Source organism: Typopeltis vanoorti, chromosome 22, assembly GCF_054136105.1.
Source record: "Typopeltis vanoorti isolate ZY-2024b chromosome 22, IOZ_Tvanoo_1.0, whole genome shotgun sequence".
NCBI lineage: Eukaryota > Metazoa > Arthropoda > Arachnida > Uropygi > Thelyphonidae > Typopeltis > Typopeltis vanoorti.
In genome coordinates, this window is record NC_143570.1 from 81482044 (window position 1) to 81499293 (window position 17250).

At 33.2% G+C, this 17250-nt stretch overlaps 1 protein-coding gene across 1 annotated transcript in view; it reads right to left on the reverse strand.

Annotated features, from left to right (window-relative positions):
- The window catches only part of Arl5 (ADP-ribosylation factor-like 5), a 96641-nt gene that overhangs the window by 41214 nt on the left and 38177 nt on the right, over positions 1-17250 (reverse strand). Inside the window, exons 2-3 of the mRNA XM_090411908.1 lie at positions 10671-10731; positions 5609-5756 (exon numbers count right to left, since the gene is read on the reverse strand). Coding sequence (XP_090268034.1) covers positions 5609-5756; positions 10671-10731 — 209 coding nt within the window. The remainder of the gene's footprint in view (positions 1-5608; positions 5757-10670; positions 10732-17250) is intronic.

The window sequence follows — 17250 nt, forward strand, 5'->3', positions numbered from 1 at the left end:
ATAAAAGACACTCATGATAGATGAGACAATAAGAAAAGAATTCAGAAATAATTAGAACATATAAGTATTCAAAAAAATAACATCTTTACAGAATAACAGAAAATAAATTAAATTACATAAATATACTTGAAATTTTTTTTATTAAAATTTTAAGGTTTTTGATTTCATATTCACAAAATTAGAAATAATGGTCGTAATGTCTAATTCCGCACATATATCATTTTCAATAGCTATTAGCGCCAAACTAACAAGCCTATTTTGTGATATACTTGTTCTTAAGTAGGTTTTAATCAATTTTCAACTTGGAAAAGGAACGTTTACCACTCGCTACCCTAACAGTTAAGGTTAATAGTATTCTTAAAGCAATTGAAAAGTTAGGGAAAGATAAGTTATTAGACACAATAAAATTAAGAATATCGATTGAATATTTAAATTATCCTTCCGAAAAATATCCCGGAAAGCACATAACTCATCATATATAATAATTCTATTGCATTTACATCTTTATTGTCGCAGTCCTTCAAGAGAATCTCTAAATCGTCACAATTTCTTCATAAATTTTCGTTATTAATTTGAAGTAATCTATACAATAAATTAAAATTATCATAATATGTTTTTAGTTGTTCAAAACGTTCTATTAACGAACACATTGCAATGTCTAGAAGTGTATAAAACACATTCACTCTAAATTTATCTTCTGGCGATTGTGGCATTTCGTCATGATGCTCGTAGTCCAATTGTCATGTCTTCTTTCGTCGTCGAACTTCCATACCAGTTTTAAATTCTTGTTCTCCATCCACCTCTTCACTCAGTTATTTTGTGGTTTTTAGAACTTCTTTAAAATTTGTATCTGATCAATACTCTTGTAAGAATATTTTTAAGTTGTCGATAGATTCTAAAGCAAGTGTAATGTTCATATTTTTGTCTTGAAGCATTTTACTCACAGAGTTTATTCTGTTAAGTAAATCATGCCAAGTTATAAGAGAGCAAATAAATTTTTAGTCCTTTATTTTAGCACATAATGTTTGTGCTTCATGCTGAGTTTTTTATTAAAATTTTCATTATTTAAAATTTCAAAAAGTGCATCACAAATTTCTCCTAACTGATATCGTAGAGGGCGGATTGAATTAATTTTACTTTCCCATCGCGTTTCTGATGGCTGTTTCAATGTTAAATTTGTTACAAAATTTAAAAGATTTCCCAATGTTTGTAAGAGAATGAAAAGAAATTTTATATTTCTTAAATAATTGCAAAGAAACTAATTGTATCTGCACTCACTTTGGCTGCATCGTTAATGATTAAATTTAGAGTATGAGCAGCACACGGCACATAAAAAGCTCGAGAATTTTTGTTCGAAAGCAAATTTTGGAGCCCATATTTTTTCTTTTTCATATTTGCCACATTGTCATACCCTTGATCTCGCATGTCTTCAATGGGAACATTCCATTTTTCCAGTTGTTCCATTATTGTTGCACATAAACCACGTCCTGTGGAATCTGATATATCTGCAAAACCTAAAAAGTTTTCTCTGATCTTCACAATTCCATTGTCACAGGAAACAAAGCGAATAATAATGGTTATTTGTTCTGTTTTACTTGCATCAGGTGTGCAGTCTAAAATTATGGAATAATATTTAGATTTTCAAATTGATAATAAAATTATATCCCTGATTGCGTTACTTAAAGTTTCCAATATTTCATTTTAACTGTCTTTACTCAAATAGTGTACCCTATTGTTTCGTTGTAGGGCACTTTCAACATGATTTTCCATAATGGGATCAAACATAGCAAACAGTTTGACTAATTTTAAAAAATTGCCATTATTCCTTTCATATAATTTATCAGATGATCCGTGAAAGCTAAAGGAATTTCAATCAACCGACTACCAAGGAATTTTATAATTTCAATCAAGCGTTTTAAAACACTCGACTGTTGTTTCTTTTCCATTTCATACATGCTTTAAGTCTGGAAATCAATAGTAGTTTTTTTTTTTTTTAAATTTTTATCAAGTTCCTTCCATTTTAAGAAATTTTTCATGCGAGTTAAACTAGTTTCATGTCTATGTAAAGTTGTACTTACATTTCTCCAATCGTTATAGCTTTCTACAAGACTCGGTAGGTGATCCAGTTGATTCAGTAGGTGCGACAAGTTTGCAACAAAAGCAAAAAACAGAATTTAAAGTTTCGGAATAAACGAGCCATGTTCTTGGCAAGAGCTCCCGTTTTCCATTATAATACGTGTTGCCAAATTTACGACCATATGTATCTCTGGGATATATTATATTTTTATTTTGGACAAGCCCCATTTCAATTAAAACAACTCGTAATTTTTCTTCAATATTTCTCCATTCACCTGGATCTTCTAAATTTACAGACACTAACAATGTGTTAGTTTCGTGGTCAACTACAACTAAATCTTGTTGTAGTTGACTAAATCTTAACTATTTTTCACTTAAATCTTGTTCAATAGTTGCAATAGTACTTTCATGCAAACTGGATGATGTGCACGGTTCTTCGACTCTGATTTCTGATGTACCGAGTTGGTTACAATCTGCATCAGAATATTTTAATATTTTAACAAATTTAATAAGAGCCCCAGTTTGTTTCTTAATATCTGCTTCTTTTGCAGCATGACACTTACGATTATGTGCACACCAAATAACTTTTTTTAATTCTTGATTCCATTTCTATTTTATGCCCACAAGAAATTATTACACAACACGACACAGAGACGAAATAATAGTCAGCACTGCGCTACTGTCAGTAGCCTACTGAGATGTGTACCATATGACTGGTTAACTAGCAACCAATGTTTTGTACGAAAATTCGTTTCTGCACATGAAAACCGTCCACTGTTTCACTTTAGATATATACAGTAGACACAACATTCTGCAGACAAGCATTTAGCCTGCTCTAGTTGCAAAATGGTAAACAGCTGGCTGATCAAAGAGGCGGCAATATACTTTTTTTTTTTAATTTTTATTTGGTGTATCCGGCCTTATTTATTTTAATATTGATCATTCTAAGAATTTTTTTTTATGATAAAAATTTTGTTTCTTAAAAATTAACTTATGAACCTTTCCCTGGTGGCGGCGCCCCCATCGTAGCGGTGCCTGCATGCCCGCTTCCGCCAGCCCTGTCCAACGTTATCAGATCTTATATTTCTGTCTTTTAAGGCACGCTTTACTATCAGCTAAATCAGCTAACGCCTTCTTTTTTTTTTTTTTTTTATTCCCGTATACAGGAGTAGGTGAGGCCATTTAGCCCAATCTAACTTTTGGAGACTGAGTGGGCAGTTCAATCTCCACTGGTACCAATCAGAGATAGATGGCCCAAGGCTATCACTAATTAAGCGGTACACAGTGAAGAAAGACGGCTCAAATGTGCCGCCATCTCGTGGTGCCTAACCCTAACACAATATATTTAATGTCTGAAATAATGTGGGTTCTACGGTCGATTTTCTTGAGTTTACGGGACGAAAAACCCGCTTGCCCAAGAAAAACTTGGGCAAGCTTGCCAGAGATCAACTAACTCAGGAACCGGTCGAAAAAAGTCTTAGAAAAATTTCCTCTAGTCGCCGACTAGACTCAAAACCAAGTCTTCCTTCGTGCGGCCAAGTGACGTGGTGTGCAAACGCCACATCCACTGAGCTACACAGGCACGTTTTACTGTATCCATCAATTTACATCTTGGGCTTCCTCTGGGTCTTTTCCTGCCAATCTGGCAAAGAACACTTGTTTTGTAATCTTTCCTCTCCCATTCTATACAAGCGACCATACCACATGAGATTAGCTCTAATAACACATTCCTGAATGCTAACAATAGCAAGTTCTTTCTTAATATCCTCATTTTTAACGTGATACTGCCATTGATGCCATCTGTTCACTCTACTAATCTTTCTGAGAACTCTCATACCAGAGGACTCCAGTCTTTGATCAAGTGTTTTATTTCTAACCCAGTTCTCAGATCCATAAGTTAAAACTAATTTGAACATTGTCTTGTATACAGCTAATTTAGTATTTTGACTAATTACTATTTATTATTCCATATAAATTTATTCAGCTATTCCATATAAATTTATTCAGCTGACTTCCTACTATACCATCATCAAATACCTGAAATGTATTCTCAAAGAGTGACAGGACATTATGATAGTACTACATGAAGAACTTACATCATCACTAACTTCCTATCAACAATTTTCCTCCAAATCAATCTGATACCTGTCAAGACTCCAACATTATCAGATCTTATATGTCCATCTTCTAAGGCAGCTTTTATTGTATCAATCCACCTACATCTTGGTGTTCCTCAGGATCTTTTTTCCTGCCAACCTGGCAGAGAACACTTTTGCTAATCTTTCCTCTCCCATTCTATTTAAGTGACCATACCACCTGAGATTAGCACTGCTAACACATTCCTGGATACTAACAACGTCAAGTTCTTTCCTAATATCCTCATTTATGAGGATATTAGGATATTGCCATTGATGACATCTGTTCACACCCCTAATCTTTCTCAGCACTCTCATATCTGCAGTCTCTAGTCTTTGGTCAAGTGTTTTACTTCTAACCCAGCTCTCAGATCTATAAGTTAAAATTGGTTGAAACACTGTCTTGTATACAGCTAATTTAGTGTTTTGACTAATTTCTCTTTTATTCCGTATAAATTTATTCAGTTGACTTCCTACCATACCAGCTTTGTTGATTCTGTTGTTTATTTCAATATTTAATTTACCATCTTCACTAAAAATTGTGCCTAGGGTAGCTGAAATGTTTTACTTGTTCTGAGTATTACTCTTATGCACCAATTGTTGACTTATGAAAAATACAACTCTCTGAAACAGGATTACTTTGGTATTGAATGAGGGTTTTTTGCCATTTTAATAAAAAGTTTCCGACTGATCTCTAATAAGAACCAAAGTTTGAAACAGATGTCAGGCCAATGAAAGCTTAATTAAAAGAACTAATAAAAAGCAAATATATGTCAGCTGGGCAGTGCTAATGTCTTTTAAGTAGTGCAAGCTATGACAACTCTGATGCTAAAGATTGTATTCTCATAAGCTCTCTAGCCTGGGAGAAAACATACCTTGCTACCTTTGTACGAGATCAGCTAATTTACCTTCAACTGAAAAATCCCATACAACGTTTCCTCTCATTGCGACGAGAATTGAACTCTGGTCTTTTCCAATTGAAGAATGTGATATCCTATTGTTCTTCCAATTGCACTACAGAGGTGCTTTAATACATTGTTAGTAAAGTGTACAGACTCTGACATTATTTTCCACTTAATTGTACCCTTCCATTTAAAACCATACACATAACTCTCTCCCAACTCAATGTCAGATGAGATAGCATCTTCAGTATGTGTTACCAATAAAAACTTCAAATGTTTTTGCTAATTTTTTTTAACTAATTCGACTGGTACCTATTTGGTAATAACAGCTAAAACTTAACATGAAAGTACGTATTACTGGACATGCTTTATAACTGAGCAAATTTTGAAATCATTCCATACAAAAACACTAAAGTTACTCTTATAAGTAATGCACATTATATCAAGGGATGTCTGTACAGTACTGAATTATTTTGAAATGTGAATATTACTTACTTCTGTATTGCTATAATAAGTATTCCATGCTGCTCGTAATGATTCTTGTCCACCTAAGTCCCACATTATAAAATGAACATTTTTCCAAACAACCTCTTCCACATTGCTTCCTATTGTAGGTGATGTATGGACTACCTCATTCATAAGACTGTAAAAGTGGGTCAAAAAACATGTAAAAATTCATATATTTTTGATACATTATGCTAAAATTCATATTTTTTTTATTATTCTCATTAATATTATAATTTGGATACCTTTGCGAAGTCTTGGAACTCACTGCAGTTTATCAATACTAGTTCACATAACGAGTGTCATACTTTTCTGAAACTCATTTAATAATTCAATGCACATTCATTACTCACCAAGTATTCAATTTCCATGTATCATCCCTTATTATGTTTTTCAGATTCCCCTCCTACTGGAAATGTAAAGTGATATAGTCATTCTTGTTCAGGTTAGGTTGTTGCAGAAAAACCTCACAAAATTCTTTCAATACTTTGTAAATTTAAAGGAAACAATGATGAAATGTCATTTTGCTGACATTTAATATGGTGACTAATCCATGGGTGGCTAACCTGAATAGGTCTAATCTATGTATTTTCCATGTCTCATATTTGAAGTGAGACATGAAGAATATATGGATCTAATCTATATAATTTCCATATCTCACTTCAAAATATTGACTAAACTTCCCAAAATAATTAAGATTACTGTGAATTCTGTAAACACCAGAAAGAGATCAGGGATGTATTTGAGTATGAGTACATAAGAACTGAACGCAATAGGAGAACAAATAATTGACAGATGAAGAACATGCAGGTAGAATTAACTGCTTTAACATAATATTAATTAGGTCTGTATGAAGACAAGTTATGAGGATGTGACAGATCAAACAAGTACTGAGGAAAGAGTTGATACATGCTCACATTTCTTTTGCAAGCAGAAATCAAAATATGGAAAAAATTGCTCCCATCTTAAAAAAATTCAGTTTTTCCCAATTTGTTTCCTACAGTTAAACTAGCTGAATTCTTTCTTTTCACCAAAAACAAACACAGCTGTGCTCTCTCTCTCTCTCAAATTTATCAAATTACATGTTCATGTAATCTTAATTACTATGAATAAATTACTGGTCAATCTGCTGCAAGAGAGATATGGAATGCACAAGGAGTGCATCAGTTTCCAAGAAAATGGCTTAACTTGTTACCATTATATTAAATACCATATTTACTCGAATATAACTCGCACTTTTTTCTCCAAAATTAAAGTTAAAAAAATCGTGGTGTGAGATATATGCAGGGATTTTTTCAGGAAAAAATTAAATTGACGTTTAGAATTAAATCCTCAGTATTCATTCTAATTCATAATTGCATACATTATTTATAAAATGAATGCATTTAATGTTAATTATTAACGTTATTTAAGTGATCGGCCACTCACCTTCATCACATGATATATTGAATCTTTTAGCGACAATGCTTCTTGTAATTAATTATTTCTAGTGAAATCTTGTCCTAAGCTCTCAAAATCCAGTTGCACAACAGTTCTAATGATGGTCCCTTAATCCACCCCCACACAATCCAAGATAGAAGTCAATGCTCTCACTCCCACATTTCCTCTACTAGTTGCTTCCATCTCTTTTCATATGATTGGTGCAATAATAACAAAAGATCGTGCGACAATCTTTGAGATCAATGACAAGGCAAGTCGATGATTGTTGAGTCGAAATGCTGATTCTCTTCAACTGAATTCCAAAATATCTGAAACTGTCAATAACAGTGTTCACTATTTCTTAAAGTTTTAAACTTTTTTTGTGTACAAAGTATATGCAAAACTTTTTAATTTCTCGTTTTTATAAATCAGGGGTGCAAGGTATATGTGAGGGCGAGTTATATTCAAGTAAATACGGTAACAGGAAATTATACTTTGTCATAGTTCCTCTAAGTTTGCAATATTATTCAAAGTCTTGTCAGGCCTTTCCACACCAATCTAGTCTAAACTAGAATAATTATATACATTTCTGACATCTGGAAGACAGTTATTCCCCCCCCCACACCAAAAAAAATTAACCGTTAATTCTAGAAATTTTATAACTGTGTTAATCAAGAGAGAGGGGGAGGGTTGCTTTACATTTCCAGCATATTTATACATTTGACTTGAGCAAAATCAAGTTAAATATATAAATAATAATAAAACTGAATGAATGTAACTGCAACATAATGTAATGATCAAAAGACAACCAAAATGCTGCATTCTTTCCAAGTGATCCAAATTTTAAATTTATTATTAATCATATGGTCATCATCTAATTTCTGATATGCATCCTCAAGATGTGTATAGCACAGTATGATAGCACAACATTATTAAGTTCACATTACTGCTAACTTCCTATCAACAGTTTTCCTACAAATTAATCTGTTAGTTATCAAGTTTACAATACTGCCAAATCCTATATTTTGGTCCTCTAAGACACTCTAACTGCATAAATCCACCTACATCTTTGCCTGCCTCTAGGTCTTTTTCCAGCCATCCTGGTATTAAACAATATAATCCTCACTCTCCCATTCTGTTTAATTGCCCACACTATCAGCTCTCTCCTCCTCTAGCTATTTTCTGCATGGAGCATTTTTAAAAACATGCTCTTGATAGTGCCCTTCTCAAAACTTCTATCTGGTTAAGACATATAGATGATGTGCTTTCTATTTGGTCAGATGGCTCAGATACATTACTCTTTTCTTCTCCACCCCAACAGTCAATACATCAGAATCCAGTTTACTAAAGAAAAAGAAAATAACAATATCCTGCTTTTTTAGATACTCTAATCATGCCTCCCCAATGGCATTTTCTTTCTTTCTCAATTTACAAGACCCACCCACACAAGTAGATCATACACATTATCATCCTCCACCCCAACAATATGGTTATTAAACCCTTCTGAACAGAGCCTCCATTTTCTATTCAACAAGACTTCCCTCACAACTGAACTCTCCTTTATTCACCAGAGCTTTCTATCTAATGGCTAGAATGTCAAAAAATAAATAAATAATAATAAAAAAATACAAATTAGTTGTTTCTCCCATCTCTTCCCATTCCCATACAGATTACAATACTATCACTATCCCTACATCTGAAACACATTAGAAAAAATACCCAGAATTCTAAAGAGATATAATCTCTATAACCTCTCCACTGCTTTCAAACCTCATCTGAAGCTGGCTGGAATCACTCTCTCTGGAACAGATGTATTATGGTGAAACTGGGAAATGTGCCAACATTTGCCTTGATGAACACAAGAAATACATCCACCACCACCATGATTATAGCCATTCAGGCCTTGCTGACTATGATTTGGATACCTTGCACCAAATCAGATGGGGAAAAATAACCATTATACTTCACTACAGCAAATACAAATTGAAAGATTTTTTTTTTTAGAATCAGTAGCAGCAGATTTAAAAAACCAGCCTAATCTAAATCAATATGGTTGTGTTAAACTTCTCAAGATTTGGGAAATACTTCTTAGACCTCCCATCCAACAGCACCCATAGAGCAGTGCCCCTCATAGGACTATTTTTCTAGTCTAACTTCTCCAATTATTGTGTGTGTGTTATTACAATGTTAATATTGTATCTCTGATGTCTCTGTGACAGAGATGAAATATAGGAATGATTAAGCTTGTGTTTAAATTATTTTTCTGTGCTATCCATTTCATCAAACCTAATTATGAGAGTTATATTGGGTCCATACATTGGAGGTGAGTGGCATAAATGAGGAAAAAGCTGCTGTGTTTGTCTGTTGAGAATGACATAAATCTCTTTGCAGAAAGATCAGTATACTAAAATAAATCAAAGTGAAGCATCCCTGTAGTTTTTTTTTTTTTTTAGATTACTGAACAGAACTTGTGTTAGTGGTTAGATAACAAACTTTTGATAACATAAAGGTTACTGTAATGAAGACCTCCTGTAGCTAATCAGAATTGGCAATGTCCTTCAGTTGGAAAGAATGCAAAGAGCCTTTATCAGGGCTTTCAAATAAAGTTCATTCAGTCTCATATGGAGGTGGCAGTGTTTTTTCTCCCAGAACTAAGATTTTCCATCCTACAAAACAGGTAAACCAGCCAGAACACACATAATTTGTAGATAATATAGAATTAATTGCCCAATTATAAGTAATAAGAAAATTTCTAAGAGGCCAAGATACTTGATTATAACAGGCCATTTGAGTCCAACACAAAACATAAGATAGGAAGAGATGGATTACATACCTCATAGGAAAATCACCTATAGATCACGCTTTGGGAAAATTCTGCTTATGCAATGAGCATACAGTTAGATGAATAATCATCATTAAGAGTATGATGATTATTCATACTCTTAATGAATATTTTTTTTATTCATTAAGAGTATATTGGACTATGTAAAGAAAGTGAATCTATACATTAGGATTTAGTATGATATTTCTTTTGCAATGAAGAACTGTTAGTTTCGAGAACAAATTTTAAAATTTATATATATATATATATATATATATATATTTTTTTTTTTAAATTGAATCCTATCAATGAAAGGCTGTAAACCTACAGTACATTAGCACCAAGGTAAACAAAAAATTATATGACCGAGAAACCCTATTCTGGAGACCAATCATGAACTTTTTAAAAAAACAAGGTCTCCAGTAAGCACTGTGGTAGCTTTACACTGGATGACAAAATTCATTTACCACTTACAAACACTGAATATGAACATTTGCTAAACCACAGAAATATTAGACATCATTTAGAGAAATTCTGTTCCGTAAAATACAGAAAAACACAGTACTTCATCTGCATAGGTGTCTAGAACAAGGAAAATATGTTGAGCTCATGATTTGAAAATATAACATACTTAAAAATAAACAGCATGAACTAGTAATATAAGTAATACACTAACGTCTAATAACAGGAAGATGCCGATACCCAAATGTACATAAAAGAAAAAGATAGTAATGAAACTAATATCATCATTATTATTCTGAGACAGTTATATGGTCACAATACAAATTGACAATACACAAATGAAATACTTACAATTGATATAGAATGGTTGTTTTACCAGCATTGTCAAGGCCCACAATAACTATTTTGTGCTCTGAAATGATATTAAAAAAATTTAATGAACATTTAGCATAACAGATCAATAAATAAGATTATTATTATTATAACTGTGAGAGAAAAGCACTGAAATGTAACATACATATATATTGGAACTAGTATTTACTCGGATTGTAGACATTTTAAATCATAATTTTACTGACTAGGAACCCCGAGATAAGGTAAAAAAATTTTTGTGAGAAGTCCATGTTTTATCTTGCTATTTTCCAGTTTGTGATAATTTTTACACCTGAAGAAGTTGGCCTTCCGACGAAACTAGCTGTGTTTCAATTAAAGTTTTTATTTTACCTTATCTCGGTGTTCCTAGTCAGTAAAATTATTATTTAAAATATACATATATAATTTCCACTATGGATGGGATTTTTCTTCTTATGAGTGTAAAATTATATATACACAGTAGGTGTGTGTGTATTTTTTTTTCCCCATAAGCTGGAAATCCTGCTCTAGAGACAAAAAACTTTTTCAAGCCACTTCAGGGTATTTGTTCCTCACTTCCAAAGACATTCATAAACATCCATACCCAAGACAGGATTCAACCTGCAGCCTATCTCCTACAAAGTAGGTATGGTTGGCCAAGTACACCAGCAAACTGAATCAAACTTTAATACAATTATGCACAAATGTACTGGATCAGCTTAACTATTCAGTGGTAATAAACAGGTATTCTCCAAGAAACTTTACCTCTTTTAACAAAACTCCACACAATTCTCCAACTATAATCATCATCTACACCAACGCTATCTACCGCCCACCACCACCACCACAACTAGTATTTTCACAGACAATCATAAACATCCATGCACATGGCAGGATTCGAACCCACAACCTTTTAGCTGGATAACCCTTACTGGATAACCCCAGATATGCTAACCACTCGGCCCACCAAGCTGGCCTTGTTAGATAATCAGGAAAATTCTAAAGATCAAAGATGGAACATTTTACCAAGCCACCTCCAATAAGAAAGGTGTATTTTCACTCCAGGCAATGAATTTCATATACCACCTGAAAGGTTTATGCACATTTGTAGAACAACTCAGTTACTGGTGAAAGCATCCATGCCTGCAGTGGGATTCAAACAAACAAGCTTTGGGGAAATAATTATCCATTTTGCTAAGCAAATCAGCAATCTGTATGCTGAACTGAGTGTAGGTGTATACACACACACTAAACTTAATACAAATTGGTTATTTTGTCATCAACTAGCAGGAAATGCAGTATCATGCAGCAGGTAAAAGTATGGGTCAATATATCTCATGATGACCCTTGAGTTCTCCCAAGATTAGCCTAGAAAGTGCCCTCCACTGATATCACTTCTTGTAAATAAATACAGCCAAAACATTGAATGTACACTTCTATTTAAAGAAGAACTGATACTGAATCTGTAAAAATAAATGTAATTCTCTGACTTAATAATGTCCAGTACTATCACTACCTTATTGTAATGATCAAATTACTTAAAATCTTCCTTTTACAAATGCATCTTAACTATCTGAGAAATTCTTTCTCACTGACATCAATCCAATTTTGCTTCTAACTCTAATCTGCTTCCTCATTCCTGTTGCTCTTCATTGAACACTTAATTCAGACATTTACTGTGTTAGTGCACTTCCTTAAAACACATGATGATAACTTTGTCAAATTCTATTCCTTCACTGACATCAACTTTGCTCTACCAAACACTTTACCATTCATTTACTCTACCATTTTACTCAAACATTTACTCTACCATTCTACTTTCATGTTGCCACTTTTTTCTTGCACTCAATGGCAACTTATATTGACTCACATAAAACACACTTACTATTAATGCTGGCCTGGTTGGCCGAGTGGTTAGCGTATCCGCTCTCCAGCCAAAAGACTATGTGTTCGAATCCCGCCATGGGCATGGATGTTTGTGATTGTCTGTGAAAATACTAATGGTGGTGGTAGACGGTAAATGCCGTTGGTGTAGTTGCAGTTCGTTGTAGTTGGTGGAGACAGAGTAGTAGAATAGGTGCCCTCCCTCGATGAGTCTTTGGACTCCCTGTTGGTGTCATGTAATAATAATAATTATAAATATATGCCATTTATATCAGCATCATGCACAAAAATTTCCTAAACTAAGGAGAGCAGTCCACTGTATACGATATTCCATAAAAAATGTCAAACTTTTTTTTTTTACTCTTTGGAAAATTGGATATTGCCTTCGACTTGAAGTGCTGTTTAATTTCTGTCACATAAATGAGTGACAAACATTTGAAACAGTACTGATATCACTAAAATTTGAAACAAGAAAAATAAAGTCTTGAAATTGCTGAAATATATGTTTAAATATGTTTATGAAGATGATACATTATCCAGAACTGAAAAATGTTTATGTGGTAATACAACATCACATCAGATTATAAGGATGGGAAAAGGTAATATATTTGTCGAAATGTAGTGCCTAACCTGTTACAATGAAAGCAGAGGCCAGAAGATTAATTTTAAATAGAAATTTGGAATGAAGAAATTTGTATAAAGGTTGCCAAAAAAACTTCTTGAAATTCCTAGTTATATTTTTAACTATGCTTGTGAAGATGATGCACTGGAAAGAAGGGATTCAAGTATTTAAAAAAATATATTGTTCCTGGAATACCTGCCATATTCATTAGAACCGACCTGACTAAGGTGATATGCCTTTTATATTATCAAAATGAAAGCATCTCTTAAAGAACTGCTCTTTCATTCAACATGATATGCATTTATAATTTTAAAAAAATACTCTTGATTAAAAAGCTTGAAATCAAATGGTTTCCATAGCTGTTCTAAAAACTATGAAATGCTCTGGATTACTTCCAGCATAGCCAGAAGAGTGCTACGTCAAAATCAATTGACATGATGGATGGTAATTACACATTTCCCATTTATTAAAACCATCTTAATACTATATACTGCAAACCTTTAAGAGTGATTATAATATCAGTTTTCAAATACAAAAATCAATTATCAGTTAAGAACAACTGACATTATCCACATCTTGTTTAACAATAATACTGATTATGCATTTTTCAAACAAATGGACTTTTGACACAAAGAATACTCAACAATATGATGTACTGTTCTATTCACACACACACCCTATACATGAGAGTAGCGCTTCCCAAACTGTGGGCCACAGCCCCCTTGGGGGCTGTAGGTTTTGTTGAGGGGGGGGGGCCGTGAAATAATGAAAACAAATTTAAAATGTTTTAAGACTAAGTAGATTTTTTTTATTTTAAAAGAAACGTATTTAACTTTTATTATTTCTTTTTTGTTACTTTTTATATTTTAATGGAAAAATTCACACATTGGTGTTGGTTCACAAACTATGTTTCCTGCATATTTCGGCATTTAATGAACATTAGTAAATATTGCTTATTCATATGTTTCATTTCAAAGCAGCGGTTAATTGTATTTACTTCGAATGCTCTCCAGGGAAGCTCCAAATCTTCCTGTCCCCTTCATCAAGCGTTCGTAATCAGGGACTGTTGATATTGACTTTATATACATATCAAAACTCATTTTATATTATCACTGTCATCTGAGCTAGTTTTCTGTTACCAATAAAAGTTTTGCATATACTTCACACATGAAAAAAAGCTTAAACAAGTTCATGTGGGGAGATAGTAACTCGCTTGCAGTGGTAAAAACACGCCCTCCCTAACAGCCATTATACTGCAGAGGCAATAAAAACAAGTACTTTTATTATGCCAGTGAATAAGGTATGAGGAGTCTGTGTAATATATTTCTCAACAAATAGTGCAATTAGAGACAACTGGGATAAAAACACTAATTAATGAATCACATGTCCCCCATACAGAAACTATGCTGTATAGACTGAAACAAAACCATATGTTGCATAGGCAAACACAGTATCTAAATAAAAACTATTGCTATTAATTAGATGTGTGCGAGTTCGATTTCCCAAGGCAGCAATAAAATTCAACCGAACGTGTTAAAATTCGTAAAAGTGTTAAAACTAAGTAATATATATATATAATGAATGTTACGGCAGTTTCACATATGGAATTTGGTTGAAGAGAGTTAGCATTTCAACTCAATTGTCAGCTATGCTTTTATCTTTCGGTTGCACAATCTTTTGTTAATACCACATCAATTATATGCATGTTTTAATAACCTGCCTTTGCTGTCCGTTTCACGTTCGGCTTAATTACCGTAAAGGGAGAAAATTCATAAAAGAGAAAAATGTTCCTGGTCTGGGGATGCCCATATTCAGGTAATATTCACTAATTTCATGTTATCAGTCTGTGGTGTGCCAGTATTGGCAAGTGGTGATATTATTTGATCTATTCTATGTTAAAAAATTTAACCCTGAGATAGATAAGTGGCTGATAAAAAATTTAAAAAAATCCCACGAACAATCAGAAGAAGCAGAAACAGACTCAAAAAAAAAAAGGACAGTATTTCATATTTTACCAGAACAGCCCACATCGTCTTCAGAACCAAACAGTAAGAGGCAAAAAATGTAATATATGCATTTGATTTTTGCAATATTCGCTGTGTATATTTTGTATTGAATTTAAATACAATAAATATTATAATAATATATCTCTCTATTACGATTTTTTTTCGAGGGGGGCCGTGAAATATTTTAATTTTTGCAAAGGGGGCCCTGACATCCAGAAGTTTGAGAAGCACTGCTCAAGTATGCAGAACTTACAGCACAATGTCATGTGTGATCAAGTCATTAAATAAGATAAGAGAAATTTGATTTTCTTAACAGCACAACTCAAAGAACAAAAACCTTATCTGTATTACTTGGAAAAACTATTCCAAGTAATACAGATAAGGAATGAAAGAGGATAAGAAGATCATTTGAAGATGGTTGGATGTTGACTATTAGCAACTGCTATGTTTAAGCCAGTTCATAATAGACGATTACCCATAAAAATATCTACAAAAAAGTGAGCAATCATAAATGAAAGCAAAATCATCACACACAGTGCGCTGCATCAGCAAAAACTATGCAGAGGTTATAGTTTTTGAGGTTATTTGAGGTCAGTGAGAGAGGTTCTGTGAAAATAAAAATGTGTGTGAAAGTATAAATCAGTACGTGGGTTTAGTTGATCAGAATTATTACTTAAGTAATGATGATTATTATACTAGTATATTATGTCTGATAATTATACTTTATCAATACTGGTTTATTGATAAAAATCCTGTGATACAGGCTAATTCATCTTCATTTGAAAAGCCTATATAACGATTCCTCTCATTCTAGACAGAATGGAAACTGTCTTCACAACCAATGGGCAATCTTATTATATTCTCATAATTGTGTTATAAGGGCATGCATGAAGAGAGGAAGCCATCACCATGACATATATTGTATGACCAGGGAGGCAACTAAATCCAATTATCAAGATGGAAAGTAAGTAATAAGATGGTTGTTTTCTAAGTATGCCTGTATGTCAGACACAATCAAATATCTTACAAATGTCAAGAGTAAATGTGTTTCTCCAAACATTTCTGTAGCTTGTGTCCAGAAATTGGCTGTCAGATCTGTTTGGGATCAGAATAACCCATATTGGTGATCAAGTGATTAATTGATGCACCTCCAGGTGGTAAAGAATTTGACTTCTGATGACCTTTTTCGTTATTTTTATGAAAAATAATGAAAAAGGTCATCAAAATATGAAAAAACTGAGCAAGGATGATGCAATAGTAGTCTGATGTGATAGATCTACAATTTTTTTTTTCTCCAGCTGTAGTATGCTGAAACTTTTACTGGACTACCTTTTGTACACTTGTCAGAAAACCAAGCTATCATTAACAGGAAAAGATTTTGAGTAGATGAAATAGGATAAAAGTTAAACTACTTAAAAGGTATAATTTTATCACTGCATTAAGTCAGTATTTTGTTCAGCTTATAATTAATGCAAGTAGAAAATACATTATATATGTATACCAACACCAAGTCACAGAGTGACTTGGTGTTGGTATACATATACTTTCTAACCTATAGGCTGGGATTTGAATCCCAATGTACTTCTTAGAAGGGAAGGGAATGACAAAACATGTCTAGTGGGTAATTTATTTACTTATTTTTTTCTGATGATGTCTTTATGTATGTATATGCAAACAATTATCTACAGTATAATAAATTTAGTTTAATCCTTTATCCAAGTGTAAGCAAACAAAGTTTGCACCTGAAAATATCTTCAGGACTGAGGTAAGGTGGTACATCACTTGGCAACTTGGAGCAAAGGTGGATCAAGCTTTCATCACTCATTGTCTCAGTTCATGTTCCTTGCGAACATGTATACTGCTATGCATTAAGGGATGGGCCACCACCCAGACCCGTTTCAACCTTTATTGAGTTCTCGTCAGTGGGAAGCAGACCCAGAGTGCTGATACTAAGGCAGATGATGTCTTTATGTATGTATATGCAAACAATTATCTACAGTATAATAAATTTAGTTTAATCCTTTATCCAAGTGTAAGCAAACAAAGTTTGCACCTGAAAATATCTTCA